This window comes from Otolemur garnettii, unplaced genomic scaffold (genome assembly GCF_000181295.1).
Source record: "Otolemur garnettii isolate 467f Iridium unplaced genomic scaffold, OtoGar3 scaffold00006, whole genome shotgun sequence".
Lineage (NCBI taxonomy): Eukaryota > Metazoa > Chordata > Mammalia > Primates > Galagidae > Otolemur > Otolemur garnettii.
In genome coordinates this window covers 45,931,046-45,951,114 of record NW_003852401.1, presented here as the reverse complement: position 1 = coordinate 45,951,114, position 20,069 = coordinate 45,931,046, and the positions used below count along the sequence as shown (strand labels likewise).

The window sequence follows — 20,069 nt, the reverse complement described above, 5'->3', positions numbered from 1 at the left end:
AGTTGATCAAAGCCTTGTCATGACTGCAAGAACTAACTGGAGACTTGTGGGCATGCGCACAGAACCAAATACATTTGGGAGCTATTTTGAGGAAATATCTTTCACAGCTTTGGCTGGGACAGTCGTTCATCTCAGAAAAGCCCCTCTTGGTGGGTCAGGTAGGTAGAATGGCTGGAAATGGACAGAGTGGGTGGCTAACAGACCTGCAGCTCCATCCGGCTGTAATGAGATTTAGTTGGCTAGCGTAGTGTTTCACACGTTAGAAACATCATGTGCTTCAAAATCCAGTGTTTCTTGAACCGTCAGAAGGCTTGGCAGGCTGGGCCCTCTTCCCAATAGAAACTGTTGGACTCTGGGTTCACCCCAGCTCCCCCCGTCGCCCCAGCCTGCCTCTCCAGCACAGTCCACTCACTTATGTGGCCTCCCTGAATTCAGGGGCCCTCGAGTCACTGAATAACAACCACACAAAGAGCTCAGCTTAGAACTCAGACAGCCTTTCCACCCTGGACAGATATCATTTCCCCCCTCCCTAATCTTTTCATGATGTGTGCATCCCTTCTCCACCGCCCTGTCCTGTGCCACCCCATACCTTCACCTCTGTCCCTCTGTGGGCATCATTTTCCACCTCTACATACCCCAGCTTCCCCCTCCCCCACTACACGCACATGCAACATACAGTCACAGCCCCCAGCCAAGGCCAGCCCCTGCCAGGTCTCTCACCGGGTCCAGCATGAAGCAGTTGACACCACACTCCATGGCGAGCACCAGCATGGTGGCACTGCCATAGAGAGCATAGCCAGCTGCCACCAGGTTCCTGCCTGGCTGTAGAGCATCCTTCTCAGAAGGCTCATTAGTTGATTCCTAGAGCAAGAAAGAAAGCAAAGTATGTTTTTGTTTTGTTTTGTTTCGTGGTTCTTTTTTCCAGTTCAAGCATTACCAGAAGGCATGATCCGGCACCCTCACCCTTCTGATGAGCAAGGGCGTCTTCCCAGAGGGGCCTGCCCCACACATCAGTAATATCCTGATTCTATTACCACAGCAGCCTTCCCACCAGACCCCACATATCCTGTGTCTGGATCCTTCTTTCCAATCAGGGTCCTCCTCCAATTTTTGTAATTTGATATTCCCTCATCTCTCCACTATCACTTCCAAAAAGGAGCATGCCTTCTTGCGAGCTCCCACTAATTTAATCTTATCATGGGCATCAATGTCTTTCACCTGCCTGCTCCATCTTCATTTAAACAAATTAACCCTGGGCTGCAGGGCAGCGAGCCTGGCAAGGAAATCAATTTCATGGGTTCTTGCCAACTGCATGCCGACCTCACTGAGCTGTGGCTCGTGTCACTCACACATTGGGGAGGGTCTCAGACATACAGGAACTCAGAATGTCTCCCCAGAGTCATTATGGGGCAGGGAAGATGCCCATTTTTTTGGCTATGACCTATGATAGGACACACTTTACATCACAAACCAGTACCACACCCGCCGAAAACTCAGCCCAATACTGCCTACACTTAGAACATGGCATCGCTCTACTCTTTCCATGTTTTCCATTTAAAACACACACCCTGTGTCTGTGATGTGATCCACAGCTTGTCTCCTCCTAAAGAGAGGAGCACCTTCAGAGCTGGCTCCTAGGCTGTCATCTCTTACAGGCAGCTCAGCTCTCCTCTTAATTAATGCACGATTGGTTTCTTTGGGTCCCCCGAACAGCCCCAAACAAACATTCCAGCTTGAAAACTCTCTGCTTGAATTGAACAGAAATAAAAATGGACAATTTCCCTCCATTTCACTTGTTCCCTCCCCCTAAGACGGTCCAGCAGCTGAAAGTAAGCAGAGATATCTCTCTATCATGAAGCTGGAGAGGGAAGTCATCCCAGCAAAAATATCCCAGGTAATTTCTTCCTGTAACTTTCCAAAGGGAGGCCCAGGCCATCTGCACTGCAGTCAGCTGGGAAACTTGCTAGACAGGCACGTTCTGGGGCTGCATCCTAGACTCACTATGTCAGACGTCCTGCAGTGCTTGGCACCATGTGGCACGAGTGACTCTTGCATTAAAGTTTAGGGACTTTTTACTCATGTAAAAGGAAGAATCACAAAAGCTATGTCTCTCCTCCCCTACTGCTCATCCCTTCTCCTCATGGTTTTCATCTGGGTGGTTGATTGGTTAACTGGTTGGGTGGGGGTGAGTCATTGGATTTAGTTTGGTTTATATTCATCAGATAGTGCAGTGCAGCTAAACAGACTCAACACGGGATGAAAACTATGAGTTGTTTCCCTCGATCCCAAATTTTGCCAATGCATAACCTTGAACAAAGGAAATTAATGGCCTTTGCCAATATGGACCACCTCTCCAAGGGTCATTTGAACAACTATCAGTCTCCCCATCAGGCCTCTAACTGTCCTCTCCCGTATTGTAGTCTTCGAGTGACCAGTTCTTCACCAAGAAAAGTCCCCCAGAGATTCACAACCATCCATGCCTTCCTGTGGTGAAGGTGCAAAAGTAAACAGCCTTTCCCTGAAATGTGGTCACCAAATAGTCTTACACTTCCTTGAAAAACTCCAAACTTAAAGGCCGGGCACATTGCCTCATGCCTATAATACCAACACGTTTGGAAGCTAAAGCAAGAGGATCCCTTGAGGCTAAGAGTTTGAGAACAGCCTGGGCAATATAGCCAGACCCTGTATCTACAAAAAAATTAAAAAATTAGCCAAGAGTGTTGGCACATGACTATAATCCTAGCTACTTGGGAGGGCCATATGAATTATGATCGTGACACTGTGCTACAGCCTGAGACACAGAGCAAGACTTGGTCTCCAAGAAAAAAAATAAAATTAAAATAAAAAACAAAAACTCAGGACTTGAGATACAAATCTATTCAAGCCTCACAGAGTTTCACGATACACATTCTGGCTGCTCCACCACAGTGAAATAGGACTGAAGGTTGAACCTTAACTTTTCCTTTGATCCCAAACCAGGTGCTTGATACATCACATTTTACCTTCTTATAGATGCCAAAAATGGTTCCAATGGACACAAGGCAGTCGATGTTGGAAGATCCATCAAGGGGATCAAAACAGACCACATATTTTCCCTGAGCAAAGAAAAAAAGATATAGCACTTTAAAATACTGTAATAAGATAGTATACACTATGCCTACTTTGCATACAGAATTTATAATAAAGGAGCAAAAATGGGAATCTAAAGGAAAGTGCAAGAAATGTGGGTCTTATTTATTTATATTCTGTCATGGAAGATGGGAAGTGACATATAGAATAAATGAACATAAGTTTATATACATGCCAAAAGATCATTAAACAGAGAAAAAAACACTTAGGAGGCATAGATGAAGGTAATAGAATACAAATAAATAAGTCATAATTTCCTATGTTGTTGATATAATCAAATCATAATTTTGGATTGAGTTTCCTGGCAGCCAAAGGAAGAAGAGAAAGAAGATTAGTCACTGGTTTCCCTTTATTCAGAGGGAAAAAAATAATTCCTTAAGTGTTTTCCAGAATTAAGATTTACAAGAAATTCTTATGTAGGTTTTATAGATGCCACACGAGGTTGGGATGCATAGAGTTTTCAACAGTATCTCTAGTGTAATTCTCAAAGGAAATTACCATCTATCGCAGTCTAATCTTAGACTACTAAAGATTCATTTTTTGAATGGGATTTCAGTGGTGTCCTGGAGCTGGTTGGTACTAGCTCTCCAGAGCTAACTGTTCATGTCTCTTCCCAATTCTGCATTTACTGATGTCACATTGAGAAAATCTATACACCACTGACAGTGGTAAGTGCTATATACCACAGTTGTTTGGTTGGTTGGTTGGTTTGAGGCCCTGTTTACCAGCACACCACTGGGAATTTTCCATTTCCAAATTTTGAGATGTGGCTTTTAAATGTTCTGTACTAGATTAAGATGATTCCCTGGCTTCTTGCCCTTATCACATCACCCTCACTAATACTGTAAGCTTGAAAATGGGAACATGTATCAAAAGACATATAATAGTCAGTGAAATTTGGGGTGACTGATAGAGAATATTAAGCAATGAACTCAAGTCATACGCCTAAAACTGCCAAAGACCTTGGCCTAGTAGAGAAGTATGTGAACTTCGAATCCGGCATGTGGTGCTGGTTCAGGAATGACGTAAAACAAGATAATCAGACGTGACTCCCATCCTCTTAATAGGTCAAGACCTGTAGCCTCTTTAAATTTATCTTCTGATTATCTTTTTTCTTAATTCTATTCCTTCCTGTCCCCAGTTCATCGCAAAGATGGAAAGATAGTAAGCAACTTTACTTCTAATCTCAAAGGATTTTTTAGTATGAGTATTGTGTTATAAAAGCTGGATATACCCTTCCATTCAGTGAACCTTCTCAACACCTGTTGTTAACCCCAATACAATGTGCCAGGCATTGTGCTAGATGCTGGGATACAGAGAATAATAGACTCCATTCTCTGCCCCAAAGATGTCATCAAAGCAGTAGGGATCCCAATGCATGAATTGGTGATAAACATTTCAAGCTGTTTAGGTTGGCAGGAGGGTCAGCTGTACTGGCTGGGAATCTGGTGGATGGAGATGTAGCAAAAGAGATAGTCAACAGAAGCCAGACCTTGAAGGGCCTTTCTCATGGCCATAAAAAGTTAGAAATGGAGATGAGTCCCTGGGAGTCTAGTCCCTGGAGAGATGGCAGTGGCATGAGCTATGGCATAGTATGCACAGTGTGGGTGGATTTATGGTATGGAGGGAGTGAGGTGAAATCTGTGAAAAGATGACAGGAGGGATCCGGGGCGGGGGGTGGGGGAGTTTCCAGAAATCCAGCTTGGCTAGGTAAGTGGAGTCAGGAAGCCAGGAAGAAAAGAGCGACGTGAAGACCGTCATCAGTGGAAGTACAAACCCACCCTTCTCTCAGGTTCTACTATAATGGCACGTTTATCTTCTTCTGACACAAGAACACAGGTGGAAAAGGATGACTTCAACATGTTCACAACGAGGTCATTGGAGAGGATATCCAGCTTCTTAACTTGGTCGCCTGTCACATTGGTAGAGCCAGCAATGCCGTAGCTAGAGGGAAGAAAAGCCACAAAAAATAAGCCATGCCCACCAGACTGTGTAGATGCAGCTCTCAACGCACTGAAGGAAAAGGTTGAGTAGGGTATAAAAGAAAGAAAAGAAGACACACGGTTTGGGAGAAACAAGACAAGAGGGTGGCCATCCCTCCGGACAGACTCCTAGACCGGGAACATACCGGCGTCCACCTTGTGGGGTAGTCCTGTCACGGCACCCCGCACACCTGTGTAGTTATGTCAGTGTTTCTCAAACCTTGTTTTTCACTATGATCCTCATAAAAAGCCTTTATAACATTTTTTTTCCTGACCACACTCCCCTATGACTTTAAATTTTAATACTGCAGGTAAATATCTGCTCATGACTATATGTATACCAGTGCTTTATGCATTAAAAAAAAGTTTGGGGTTGTTTCTGCCCCCAAACTCATAGGTTAAATGGATCAGTTGAGGGACACAGGAAGTCAGGAAATGGGGGTGGAGTGACCTGAGCTGTGAGCTACCCCAGGGACATTATGATTCTCTAACTAAAAACATCCTATAGGAAAAGAAATGTGAACTGGTCCCACCACGTGGTTTTCTAGAGGAGACAAAGGTTCTACCCTCCAAGGTCTTCTCTAACCTGCAGGATGAAGAATGAGATGCTCCCTGTGACTTCCAGACAGGGGTGTCCTGGTGACTCCCCAGTGCCCAGGCAGGAGTTCTACAGGATGGAAGGAGTGGGGAGCCTGGAGTTTGTACTTTATTTTTAACCCATCTACAAGTCAGTAGTGGTCGTAATCCAAGTGTCTTGTTGTAATCCAAGTGTCTTGTCCTTCTTGTCCAAAATGCAGCCTAGCTTATTAGTAGGAGGGAAGAGGTGGGTTGTCACACCTGAGGTTACATATGACAACAGGAAGGAGGGGAGATGTTTCACGGGAAGGGTACACAGACTAAGATAAGAAACTGGACGTGGGAAAGGGAGATTGAGCGTTGACTATACCACCAAGCAGCTGAAAGTGGGTGACAAGGGCCCAATTACACCTTAGCCAAGATGCCTAGGGGGACTTGCCTGGGAACCAGTTGTCACTGCTTCAACTTCTGAAAACAGAATTTCTCAAAGTGTAACTTGCAGTGTCTGTGTGGGCAGAGCTGAGCCACTTCCCGACACCACCTATATCCAAATGCCTGGAACTTCAGCTGTCACTCTGGACCCCTCCATCAGGGTCGTCTACTTTCCACCTTGCTCCCTTCCCAGGCTGGGTGACACGTCTCATCCCACCAGCCCTCCTCCCAGCTGCTTCTCTCCTCACTGTGCGTCTCCTATTTCATGAATGAAAGACCAAGAGATTTGTGGGACTTGCAGCTGGAGCTCATGTCTCAGGCTTTGGTTCTTCCCACATTATCTCTTTCTGACCTCAAATGTGAGGATAACATTGATGGAGGAAGAAGGCAGACAAATTCTGTACAGACTGGAGGAATGTGGCAGGGCCACCAACCAAATACATGTCCTCCAGTGGGCACAGTGGTTCACATCTATATTTCTAGCACTCAGGGAGGCCGAGGAGGGAGGATCTCTTAAGCTCAGGAGCATCCTGAGCAAGGGCAAGACCCCCATCTCTACTAAAATAGAAAAAATTAACTGGGCATTATGGTGGGCACCTGTAGTCCCAGCTACTCAGGAGGCTGAGGCAGAAGGACCACTTGAGCCCAAGAGTTTGAGGTTGCTGGAGCTATAATGACACAATAATACTCCACCCAAGGTGATAGAGTGAGACTCTGTTTTAAAAAAACAAAAACAGGCTCAGTGCCCATAGCACAGTGGTTATGGTGCTGGCCACATACACCGAGGTTGGCAGGTTCAAGCCTGGCGGGCCAGCTAAAACGACAATGACAACTACGATAACAAAAAAATAGCTGGGCGTTGTGGCAGGTACCTGTAGTCCCAGCTACTTGGGAGGCTGAGACAAGAGAATCACTTAAGCCCAAGAGTTTGAGATTGCTGTGAGCTGTGATGCCATAGCACTCTACTGAGGGTGGCATAGTGAGACTCCATCTCAAAAAACATTAAAAAAATTTTTAAAAATTAAAAAAAAAAAAAACATGTCCTCACTGGCCCCACCAGGAGCAATTTTCTCTCCTTCCCAGCTGAGATTTCTACCATTAAAGTCACTACTGATTCATAGCACTGATATATAAGGACATGAGCTTTAAGACAGAAACTTGGGTCAGACCTCAGCTGTGCATTTCCCCTGCCCTCTCTCGGCCTCCTTCTCTTTGTCACAGTGCTGAACCAGAGAGGGGGAATCCCTGCCCACATGGAGCCTATGGCCTAGAGAGGTGAGACAAACAAGAAGCAAGTGTTTTGGAATGTACATGGCCATGTCATATGATGACAGGTGCTCGTTGTCATAAAATAAAGACATGGTATTAAGAGGGAATGGCAGGGTGGGCAGGTAATTTGGATGGTCAAGGAAGATCTCACAAACTTGTTTATAATCTCAGACTCAAGAGGGCATCTGAGCTGAATGGGATAGTTAATGTTTTTCATGAGGAAGGGAGGACATGAAAAAGCCCTCAAGGCCAGATAAGCCAGCTCCTAACACTCCAAAAAGTTCCATGTTAGTAATTTCTCCAGAGAAAACAGTGAGTTCATTTTTTACATATTTCTAAATGGAAGGAGGTAAGTACCATGTGCACATTTATATAAATTTTTAAAACTCAAGATCTAGTTTCGTATTAGTATTGACTGCATGGAATGCTTGGTTTTCCATTCTTGAGATACTTTACTAAGGAGAATGTTCTTTAACTCCATCCAGGTAAATACAAAATATATAAAGTCTCCATCTTTTGATATATGGCACTCCTCCTGGGTAAAGGACTCAAATATAACTCCAACTTCCCCTTAACCAAAGGGAGGTTAATATAAGGGTACATCCCATTAGGTTATAATGCAAACAATGTAACCTAATTGGATATATCCTTATATTAATTGGAAATTTACAAAAACACTGTAAGACTTGAGATCTTTTTCCTGTGATGCCGGGACCCAGGGAGCACCTAAATTCAAGAAGAGGAGTCTCAGAGGAGAGAACCCTTGTCAGGCTCATCTTGCCCGGCTAGCTCTGGGTTGCAGTGCCCCCAGGCCAGGCCCCCACCCCCAGTGCCCAGACAAGTTACCCTGTAACTGTGTCCCACACACAGAGTCACCATGACTTGTTTGGTGGGACTGAATGAAAGTGGGAGTTTCCAAGCACTGGCCTACATTTTCTGAACTTACAGACTCAGCAGTTGCCAAACTGAAGAGCATCAACTTCTGGTGGCCCAGCTCATGCCCTGGCTACAGGAGGTTACAATGTGTGTCCAGATGGGTGACTTGCCAAACTGAGATTATAAACAGGTTTCTTCACTACCATGCCAAGGTTCTAAGATGCCCCCTATTCTTGGGTTGCAGAAAGATCAATGTGCAGAGAAGCCAACGGCCACAGAAAGTGACACAACCTGGCCGTGACGGGAGTCATGCGGGCCACATAACTTTGCAGGTTGACAAAGTAGGGGACTCTCTGACCCTCACTACACCCTGCACTGTTGTGACCATCGTCATGCACCAAACCACGGCAAACAACTATCTCCACCTGCCTTCAGGGTTTCCATTAAACTTCTGTGTGGTGACTGATGTATTAAACTGGTTCTTGTCCCTTTCTTCAGAACTCCTCTCCTCTTTCCCCCCGTAGGGCCTCTCCCTGTTCTGAGAGAAAGGACACTCCAGCTATTGTCCAGTTATTTTTGAAATATAAAAACATATAAAGGTAGATTATTCCAGGCTCCTCCAACTGAAATCCACACGCTTCATAGCTGCCCTAGGAGGACTTGCAGGAAGGTCTCCCCTGGTGAGCCCTTTGAGGAAGCACAGGAAAATGATTCTAAGACGGAAACAGTATTCAAGAGAATGAATTTGCAGGCTGCAGCCAACAGCGCTGCCGTGTTGACAGTGATGATGTCTGGGCTGAAACCACAGCACCGGCTGTTCTCGGAGCATCTCAGCACCCTGAGCTAGCCAGGTCCTGTTTCTCACACCATCCCGTGTTATTCCAGGCAGGGTCGCATAGCCATGAGGATATAACACGGCGAGGGAAGACTCAAGAAGCTTCTCCCGACACTCCTCAGGGGACCCTAACAAGGGCTGCAAGATAACTCTGAGGTAGCACATTTCCATGGGTCGATGAAAAGCTGGGAGCAGGCAAGGCTTTGGTGACTGTGACAGGAAAAAGCCCTCAGAATTATCCTTGAGGAACTAATTAATAGAAGAGCACTCGGAGTCTATTTTCTCTGCAAGTTCTCAGAAACCCACTTAGAAATAATAAATTTCTGCAGGCTGGCCCTAAATCTAGATCAACAAGAGCCTTCACTATGTATTCCAATGACCCCGCAGCTGCCTATGGAACCCCTAGCAGGTGTGGGCCTGCAGGCAGGCAGCCCCGGGCCTTTGCCTGACCCACTGAAGCAGGGGTTAGAGAAGAAGTGGACTGTGCTCCCCAAAATGAACTCCTAGGAAGACTCCAGGAGAATCCACTGGGGGCCAGAGCCCCACCCTGGTTTGGAGGGAGTTTCCAGGCAGGTGGCTGTGCATTGGAGGAGACTTGAGCAAAGCCTTTTCACACACCACCTGGATCCCTTCTAGATAAACTCCTAATTTGCCACTGCCTAGGGCCGGGATAAGAGGGCAAATGAGGCTGCAGGGTGTTGGGGAAAGGATCAGATAATCTTGTCCACCAAAGCCTTCTTTGGGCCAGCTGTGTCTTAACAACCAATAGAGAGAAATAAGCTGAAATGGGGAACAAATGGGTTGACCCCAACAAGTTAGAACCCTCTAGGCTTATCTTCCCACCCCCACCCCCAGGAAAAGGAGTCAGCAGCAGTCTAGCACTGGTAATGCAGGGCAGGGACATTAGACTGGTCTGAGCTAGTGACAGGATCTGCTGAGAAAATTCTTCCTAAATGGGAGTTATCACAGAGGGGAAAGGTAACTTCATGAGGTTTCCTCTGCCTTTGGGGGGAGGGCGCCTCAAAGGAGAAATGTCAGAGCATAAGGGATGTAAGAAGGAAAAGAGTTTGAGGCCTCCCCTGAGAAGCAGCAGGGGACCCAAGTGTCACCAACTGCTGATGCAAGCAACAAATTGAAAAGTCCTGCATACCAGAGCAAGAAGGGAGGCCAGGCTGCCCACAAGGACAGGATAACAGAGTCCCAACTCAGGGCACAGTGTCACTCAAATTTCAGCTACTTCCAGGCAAGTGTGAACTAAGAGGTGGCTTTCAAAATATTCAAACTTCTAGGACACACTTTTAAATTGTACTATTCCAGAAGACCCGGGATACTTGGTTTCCATATATCTAAGTCAAATTTAAGATTTTCTTGAGAATAGAACAATGATGACAAAATTTGAATGATATAGTAATTTATGCTACATTTATACATATTTTAAAATGTCGTTCTAAGTTGTATCTTAAATTAAGTTTATAAGACAAATACACAGTTACATATACTCTATTGCATAATTTTAGTAAAAGACTGGAGTTTCTTTAAATAGAAAAAGCAGAGCTAATTAACATGGATCCTGTTGCAGCTCCTGATATACACATGGTTAGTTAATAAGCTGTTGAATCAGGGGAAGCTTCTGCAAATAAACACATAGCAGCTGGGAGGAACTAATCCACCTGGCAGGTCTTGATCTAGATTAGTGAAAATGTGCTAACTAATTTAGGTGGCTAGAATAGGTAACCAAAGAGGCAAGGGTGGTTAATGACTTGGGGATCAGAGCCAGAGGCTGAAGATACCAGATTCCAGAAGAGCCCCCAGAGCCTCCAGAAGATGCCAGGAGTGAGATGCCAGCATTGGTGACATCACCACCTCCATGGGCCATTTGGGATGGGGGTCTTTTCTCCCAAGTGCCAGCCAGAGCAGACTAGGAGAGTCTGTTGGCATGACTTACAACCGCTGTAGGTCATCATCTTCCCAGCCTTGGGGATGGCCAACTTTTTTCTACGAGCCACTGGGAGGGAGGCTATAGATGTGGCTACCACCCCTGCAAATGCTACATTAAACCCTGATGTTACAGGACCTGGCTCAGCCTAATTTGTATAAGAATGACAAGAATGGAAGGCTTCTGGGCTATGGCCAGTTCACCCACTGGGCCAGCCTGAGGGTGATCAACTCCCACACATGCCCTCAATTTGGAAACATTCATAATTAGCTCCTTATAGGGCTTGATATTCTCTCTAGTAAAATGTGAAGCTAAAGCTCAGGTAAATGCTGAATATGTTCTCTGAGATGACCGAAACTCTTGCACATAAATGGCACATCTGAATGTGTCTCTGGAGGAAGAAAGATGTATGGGTTCTTGAGCCTAGAAAAAAGAATGATGTTTTGTTCACCAGGTCTCCTTAGCACCTTGAACAATGGCCATACATAACAAGTGCTCAACAGATACTTTTTGAATGAATGAGTGGAATTAGAAAGTAATAAAGTGGGCTTGGTGCCCATGCTTAGTGGTTAGGATTCTAACCACATACACTGGGGCTGGCGGGTTCAAGCCCAGCTGGGGCCTGCTAAACAACAATGACAACTGCAACGAAAAAATGGCTGGCCTTGTGGTGGGCACCTGTAGTCCCAACAATTTGGGGGGCTGAGGTAAGAAGATCACTCAAGCCCAAGAGTTTGAGGTTGCTGTGAGCTATGACGCCAGAGCACTCTACCAAGGGCGACATATGAGACTCTTATCTCAAAAAAAAAAAAAAGTAATAAAGTGATCAAAGGATTGTAAACTCCTTTAGACCCAGTGGTTTTGGTAACACCTGCTTTCATAATCTCTAAGTCCTCCTCAGCCCCCCCAAAACCACTCCAGATTAGCATACCATGTTGATAAAAGTGTGCCTGCTCTGTATATTTACGTCAAGATAAGTGCAATGGCCCTTCCCTCCAGCCAGTTCACCAGGAAACTGTCAGGTGCTGTGCTCAAGGCCATAGGCTGGGATTCTAGAACACTAGGATTCAAATCCCAGCTCTGCTAGGTGCTAAGCTGGCTGGACAAGTCATTTGTCATTTACCATCTCTGACTCTGGTTCTTCACTGGTGATATGGGAACTTAGTATACCTTCATGGTATATATGGGGGAAATTAATTAGTTGATAATAGATGAAGGGGTCAGAATACTGCCTGGTGGTTGAAAAGTGTACAAAAATCATTACGGGCAGTGCCTGTGGCTCAAAGGAGTAGGATGCTGGCCCCATATACCGGAGGTGGCAGGTTCAAACCCAGCCCTGGCCAAAAACAGCAAAAAAAAAAAAAAAAAAAAAAAACATTACTATGCTATTCCCGCCCCTAACTCCCTTAACACAACCATGCTGAGATGCTAAGAAGCAAGGTGGGATCCTGGCAAAAACTCAGGACCAGAAAGACCTGGGTTCCAGGTAATACAAATGATCAGCTGTTTGTGTCTAGGTTTGTAAGGATGATGGATAATGCCTGGATGCACTTGGTGCCTAGCAGTACACCACCCCACCCCCACCAAAGGGCAGCCATCATTGTTCTTAACAGAGCACATTAAGTATGTGTTGGTTCATGTGGAAGTGGGGGCAGGGGCGGGGTGGGGGCACACACCTCTAAACCAGCTTTGTAGGCAACTTCTGAGAAGGCAGCCAATATGGAACTGTTATTGCAGGTGACTGGTAAATATCAAAAAAGTGGTCCCAAGTTTACATGTGGTAAAATCTCACTGGACATATTATTTCATTTGAGATGCGTATGACATTTCACTTTAACTTTATTCAAATTAGTCATTCTTGTGGCCCAAATAACGCGGGATGAGCACAACGTCAAGGTTTAATCCCCTGTGACTCTTCCTTTTAAACTCCCAGAGACACAAAAGATCTCTTTCTGGACTTTAGGGAACAAAACCAATTTGAGAAGCTGTCCATAGTATCTTTTCTTTCACTTTTATTGTAAACCTGACTGAAAGTTTTAAAAATCTCTAAGTCATTTTAATTTATATGATGATGACCTCCATAAAAACATTGGTTAATTTGGCTAGAATAGTGAGATCTTGAGAAATTTGCTTGCTTAGTTTGCATAAAATTTCTAAAATGGAATGAGCCACTTCAAGGCCATGATCTGTGATACTGTATGTACAGATTTACTGTGACTGGGGAAAGCCATATCTAACATTTCTGAAGCACAACACATGGCACAAGGAGCCAGAGCATGCCACACTTAGAACCTCCGATGACTTCCTGGATCTAGTAACTGATTGAAAACCCTATCTTCCTGATGCCAACACTGTAGATAGCACACAAAAAAGCCAAGCTCTGGCCAGGCAAAGTAGCTCACACCTGTAATCCTAGCACTCTTGGGAGGCCAAAGCAGGTGGATTGCTTGAGTTCAGGAGTTTGAGACTAGCCTGAGCAAGAGCAAAACCCCATATCTACTAAAACAGAAAAATTAGCCAGGCATTGTGGCAGGTGACTATAGTCCCAGCTTAAGATTACCTTGAGCTATGATGCCTCAGCCTCTCTACCCAGGGGGACAGAGTAAAACTCTGTCTCCAAAAAAAAAGAGAGAGAGAGCACCAACCTCAGTTTTAGAACACCCAACTAAATAAAAAGGGAGGTATATTGTTATCAAATTCTTATCACTAAAGTCAAAGGTAATGCTGCTTTGTTATTGATTCTGTGGTAATCGACCATTCACCTGCCTGGAACGTCCAACAGTTAGTTCAGAAATACTACGAAGGGGCACCGCCCAGAACAACTTTCAAAGGTCACAAACCACAGCCTGTGCTTGCATTCACGTGGACTGAAAATGGACAAATAGGATGGTGCCTGGCCAGCCGTGCTTCTTCTATAGATAGGAAGTGATAAGTCACTTTTTGATCATATGGAGAAGATAATTCGAGAAATGTAAAATGTTATTTTCTCCCATCAAACAACTGAGAGGATTCCATACAAAAAATTAACTTTCCTGGACACAAGAGAACATGATAGGAGGGTGTTTCCTGTAACCACTTTGATTCTGCAATATTGTTCTAATATGTAATGTTCTAGCCTGGAATATATCCCCACTGACACATACGTGCTCTACTGTTTAGGAATAAAGAGCAGAATAGAGAGGTAATAGTTTGCCAAAAAGATCTTCAGGACAGAGTTAGGAATTTAAGCCCAGCTCCACATCTTTCTAATGTGTTGTAAGCCCTGCACATTTCTGTCTGCTATGTCCGGTCCAGATTTTCTTCCTCCCTTTTTTTCTGCCTTAAGGAGAATAAGCCAAAATCTAGCAATCAAATCTTTAGTCAGAGTTTCACATCTACACATCAGACTGGCACTTGCAACTGCCGGCTGGACAGTATCTCCAACTACATAGCCCTCTAACATCTCAAGTTCAAAGTTTCCAAAATGTTGGAATCATTTTCTCAGGCTTCTCCAGCCTTTAAAAACTAGTTCCTCTATGAGAATTCTGGTTTGGTTTGGTTTGGTTTGGTTTTTTGCAGGTTTTTTTGACAGGGGCTGAGTTTGAACCTGCCACCTCCTGTATATGGGGCTGGCCCCCTACTTTGAGCCACAGGTGCACGCTCTGGTTTTGTTTTTGTTAGTTTTGAGACACGGTCTCACTGTTGCTGAGATAGAGCACAGTAACACTGTCATAGCTCACTGCAACCTCAAATTCCTGGGCTCAATCGATCCTCCTGCCTCAGCCTCCTGAGTAGCTATAACTACAGGCACTTGCCACCATGTATTTTTTTGAAGAGATAGATGTCTCATAATGTCACTTAGGCTAAGTCTCAAACCCTATTGCTTTTTTTTTTTGAGCCCTGCTCTCTCAAGTGCTAGGAACGGCACTCTAAGGACCTCCCTGGCTGCCCTTCTCCTCAAGTCCACATCCAGACTTCTCTCACATTTTCCGCCTCCTCTCTTCCAGTGCTGCAGCTTAATTCACTCCTCCCCTCTTCCACTAAGTTTCCCCATATCCTGTCTTTTCCTCTTCTCACTCTAGACTTCCAGATACTCCCCGGATTTGTCTCTAATCATGATTTAATCAAATCTAATCAGATTTGTCCCTGCATGCCTCCCAAACCATAAAGTATTCACCCTTCCATTCACAATTACTTAGTGTACCTACAATTTCACATCCACAATTGCCCCACCAGATGAACTCCATGCTTTAGTCAAACTCAGGATACGTCCTCATATAACCACCTAGCCTGGTCTGCTTCCAGCCATCAGGCGTTACAACTGACCACCCTTCAGCACCCGCTGCAAATGCGCATCTTGATGCTCCACAATCTTTTGTATCTGAATTGTATTTTGGGCACCTCTATGAAAACATCTTTCAGAACTTTTACTGCCTTTTATAACTAATTCTACATTTGTCTTATTTTTTCCTACAGAGTAAGTGCTGTGTTGTTCTCATCTCTCAGCCTCTTCTAGAACTTTGCGCATGGCAGGTATTCAATAACATTTTGTTACATTGAATAAAATCAGTGAATTTTTCAGTGACTTGGAAGTATACACAAAGGAAAGTCAACTCCACAAAACAAAAAAGTTTAAGTCACAGGAGGACCATTTTCTCCCAAAGAAAGGAAAACAAATAAGTGGGGCAATGTTTGAATTTAAATTTGAACTGTGAATTCACCAGCTCCCCTTAGCAGTGGTTCTCAACCCTCCTAATGCCACAGTGTATTTTCATTGTTAAAAAGGGGTCGTGACCCACAGGTTGAGAATCACTGCATAGGCTGCTCACTGCTCTCCTGAAGAACAGAAGTCTGGCCGCCCTTGCCTGGACCTGCATGTCCTTTCTCCTGGGAGCAGGTGGAGGAGAGTCAGAAGTGCATACAGAGGGCTTCAAGGGCATGTTCGCCTAAAGGCAATGGTTCCTTGGAATACACTTCTGAACTTACATCAAAAATGTGATTAATGAATGAGATTTAAAGTTTGGTGAACTTGGATTGATTTCTAAAAAAGAATAAAGGAAGAGATGTGTGGTATGGCAAAAAAAAAAAAAAGAAGAAGCCCTGAGCTGGGGTTCCAGAGACCTGGGCCACTGGCCAAGTCACCTCCTCTTCCCTGGCCTCCAGGTCCTTCATCTATATGAGGAGACTGGACAAGATAACTACTGAGTCTCCTTTAGTTTAAAATTCTATGGCTCTATGAACATCTTATTAGAAGCAATGAAACTTTAGCAATTTTAGGACAAGAGTGAGAGGTTTTCCCCATATCCTACCTTTTCTTCTTCTTGCTCTAGAGAGAGAACAAGCCCCAGATCCTATGCTTAACTCCTGATGACTCCATAATGAGATGCCAGGGGTGAGCACTGTAAACTGGTTCTGGTGAGGTTCCTATAAATCATCCCGTCTCTCCAGGGACATAGCCTCCTAGGGCAAGTCTTCAGCACTAGCATAACATGCTCTTTGCTGGCATGCGGGCTTTTCATCCAGGATAACAAACCCTGTAATGAATATAATTTAGGAGCCTGGCTTGAGATCTTGTCTTATGGCTGCCAGCTTGACTACATGTCATCCTGAGAACAGCCAAACTCTAATTTTCCCATAAGAGTACTTACATGTCCAGTATCTGGTCCACCTAGTCAGCTACCCACACAAACAGGCATCAACACCTGTTCCAAGGGTACAGCACTGTTTGCAATAACCAAAGACCAATGAAAACCTAAATGTCTCCTAACTGGGGAGGAGTTCAATAGCTCATGATAAGTCTATGCAGTGGAATATTACACAATAGTTAAAAAGGAGGTTAGATGTGTAATAGTCCTGACAGTTAAAGATGTTTATTGTATAATATTAAGTGATAAAGCAAACTACAGAAAAATGTTAAGTGTGAATCATACTATTTGATATTTACATAAAAGAATAAATAAATATGTGTTCATGTATAAATTTATATGAGTACAAAGAAGTATCTGGTTAAAAAAAAACTAAATTATTAACAGTGGCTACCCCATGGGATGGATATAGGTTTCACTTTTTCCTTTGTTTTTTGTTTTTTGTTTTTTTGAGACAGAGTCATAGAGTGCCATGGTATCATAGCTCACAGCAACCTCAAACTCTTGGGCTCAGGCAATTCTCTTGCCTCTGCCTCTGTGGGAGCTATAGGCACTTGCCACAATGCCTGGCTATTTTTAGAGAAAGGGTCTCACTCTTGCTCAGGCTGGTCTGGAACTCCTGAGCTCAAGTAATCCACTCTCCCCAGCCTCCCAGAGTGCTAGGATTACAGGTGTGAGCCACCGTGCCTGGCCACCTTTGGTTCTTTTGAATGATTTAAAGTGTGTTAATAAGCACTACTTACTAAGTAGCCCTAAGTACTAAGTAGTATATAACAAGAAGAATAATATTTTATTTTAAAACCCTGGCATTCACAACTATCTAATCTAAAACTATACATACATATGTACCCCAAATTTGCACACTCTGTCCCAAATCTCACTGAGATTCTTCTACCTAAGGTTACTTAAAAGGTGGGACATCTCAAAACAGACCTTCCATTTCTGAGTCTCTCTCAGGTTGTGAAAGGTACTGACATATTTTAAAACAATATCAGAAATGACAGGCTCCTTTTTAGTAAAAAAGCTCCCTGATCCACAAAGATGTGAGGCCACCTATACTTACTGTAAAATAAATTCAAAGTATGATTTTAACTGGCTATGTTTCCCAAAGTAAAGAATCCTTAGAAACATGATATTAATGGAATATTCATCTTATTTAACATACCTATTCCTACCTCTCTCCCAGCAAGGCCTGATCCTACTTGACATCTGAACATAAATGTGATCATATGCTCCTTTCTAAGAATTAACTCCATCAACCCAGAGATGACAGCTTACTAGAAAAGGAACCCAGGTTTGGGGGTAGAGGGGGGTTAAATGAATTCCATAGCAGGACTATATGTTTTCAGATCAGCTGTGAGCACAATGTATTGTTTTTATAGTGCTCGTAAGTCTGGGAGATGTTAGGAAGGAATATGGACAATCTGAAAACCCTGGTAGCCTTCAGTTAAAATAAGGACCAGTTAAATACTTATGCACACCAAAAACAAACCAAAGGGTACTGTGTGACTTACAAAAAGCCTCATACGAAGGTGCTCCTTGATTCCCCACATCTCCTGACTCCTCACTGCTTCCCAATGTGATCTGCAGACCAGCAGTAGCAGATTGGCACCACCCACCAAAGGAGAATTTCTTAGAAATGCAGATTCTCAAGCTATACCCCAGACCTCCTAAAGAACAAGATCCCCAAATGACACCTGTACACACTGAAATTCAAGATGCACTTCCCAGCTCTTTTAAAACCATTCTATTTTGAACTATTTGCGAATTGAGCAAGGGCTGCACACACCATTGTTGCAAATGGGTAGAGGTTTTGAAACTCTCAGGGAAAGTTCTCTCTTTGGGGGGCCAGCCCATTGGAGCATTTTGTACACAAGTATTGCTGCTCCTAACAGCTCCGAGAATTCAGACTTGAAGCTTGCCTAGGGGTTCACTCACTCCTAGTAGGTCTTGTTTAGGGTCAAGGAGATACTGGATTAGACATATGACTTGGGGCTCCAGTTCCAAAGGGAGTGAAGGAGGACAGAGAAGAAAAACGGAAAGGAAGACAACCAAGCTAGCACTTTCCTGTTTGAAACTAGCATGGCTATGGTAGGCAGACCAGGTGCCCGCCTTCGGCTGGCCAGCTTCACCAGGAGGAGGTGGAGAGGGGAGCCAGTGCAGGCTGCTCAGACCAGAGTTGAGGAATGACGGATGGAGCAGGTGTGCACATGGGAGACAGACCATCAGATGCCACCCCAGGGTCAAAGGCAGGTGGAATGAGGGCTCTGGTTGCAGCTAGTAAAGCATCCGGAGAAAGGCTACCAGAAAGAGAGAGACTCTCAGATGTCAGACGGACGGCAGAAGCTGACAGCAGGAGGAACAGGCAGCCAAAGGCCTGACAGCCAGGCGGAGTCCCCAGGCAGAAAGACATACAGGAAGGCGCGCCCTGGAACAGAGCCAAGGGCCGGCGGCCTGACTCACAGGTGCGCGATGCCTGCCTTGCGCACCGCCGAGGAGATGGCTTTAACGGCCGCGCACAGCGAGTTGAGCAGCTGGGTCATCTCTCCGGTGCCGCGGGCCTTCCTGCCCTGCTCCATTACGAAGCGGGTCAGCGTGTTGACATCTGTGTCGAAGGGCGTCTGTTCTGCCATGCTGGAGCCGGGCTGCCGAGCGTCAGGCGACAGGTGCGTGCTGCAGTTACAGGAGTCAAGTGCGTGCGGTGGGACCTGGAGAGAGGACCGACTGATGGACCCAAGGCTGTCGAGTGGCGGCAGCACTAGCAGCTGAACTGACCCAGGCCGTGTCCCTGGGGGGGTGTCAGTCCCGGGTGAGCCTATAAGCGCCAGTCGCCGCCCTCAGCCTCTGGGAACACCTCCGTGCGCCGCCGCCCCGCCCGCCCGCCTGCCCAAGAGTTCAGTGGGTCGGTTGGGTCCTCCCCGCTCGCCTCCTACCCCCGGGGCCGTGCTCCGCCCCCACTTCCACTTTGTCGCCTCGGCCCCACCACGCCTTGCGCAGGCTGAGGATGACCCCCTGCAACCGGGAGCCCGACTCTGGGCCACCTGCACTGTCTCTTTTGATCGCCACAACGACCCTGCCAGGGAGGAAGTCATGACTGCATTCCCTCCCTGCCGCCTGTAAAATGGAAGTTAAGAAAGGCTAAGAAGCTTGTTCAACGCTACACAGCTAGTAAACGAAACCCGCGCTCGGGCCCACGTCGGTCTGTCTTAGAGCAGCGGCTCCCTGTGCCATCGCCTGCCTTCTGCTCTCTGCCCTCTGTCCTCCCTGCTGATCTGTCACCTGGCTCTTCTGACCGCCCCTCCCCAGAAGTGAATTGCCCTGCCTCTCACTTGTCCGGTGGTCCCAGGTCTGCACCTGAGGGGAAATTCTGTGCCTAGGAATAGTGAGCCAGGTGGTAGCAGCGGAGGTGG

General features: G+C 45.4%; 1 protein-coding gene across 1 annotated transcript in view; it reads right to left on the bottom strand.

The window, feature by feature from the left end:
- Positions 1-19,457, bottom strand: part of FBP1 (fructose-bisphosphatase 1) — a 25,155-nt gene extending 5,698 nt beyond the window's left edge. The window contains exons 1-4 of the mRNA XM_003783007.3: positions 19,123-19,457; positions 4,911-5,073; positions 3,003-3,095; positions 721-861 (exon numbers count right to left, since the gene is read on the bottom strand). Of these exons, the coding sequence (XP_003783055.1) occupies positions 721-861; positions 3,003-3,095; positions 4,911-5,073; positions 19,123-19,292 (567 nt within the window). The 5' untranslated portion in view covers positions 19,293-19,457. The remainder of the gene's footprint in view (positions 1-720; positions 862-3,002; positions 3,096-4,910; positions 5,074-19,122) is intronic.
- Between the last annotated feature and the right edge of the window lie 612 nt (positions 19,458-20,069).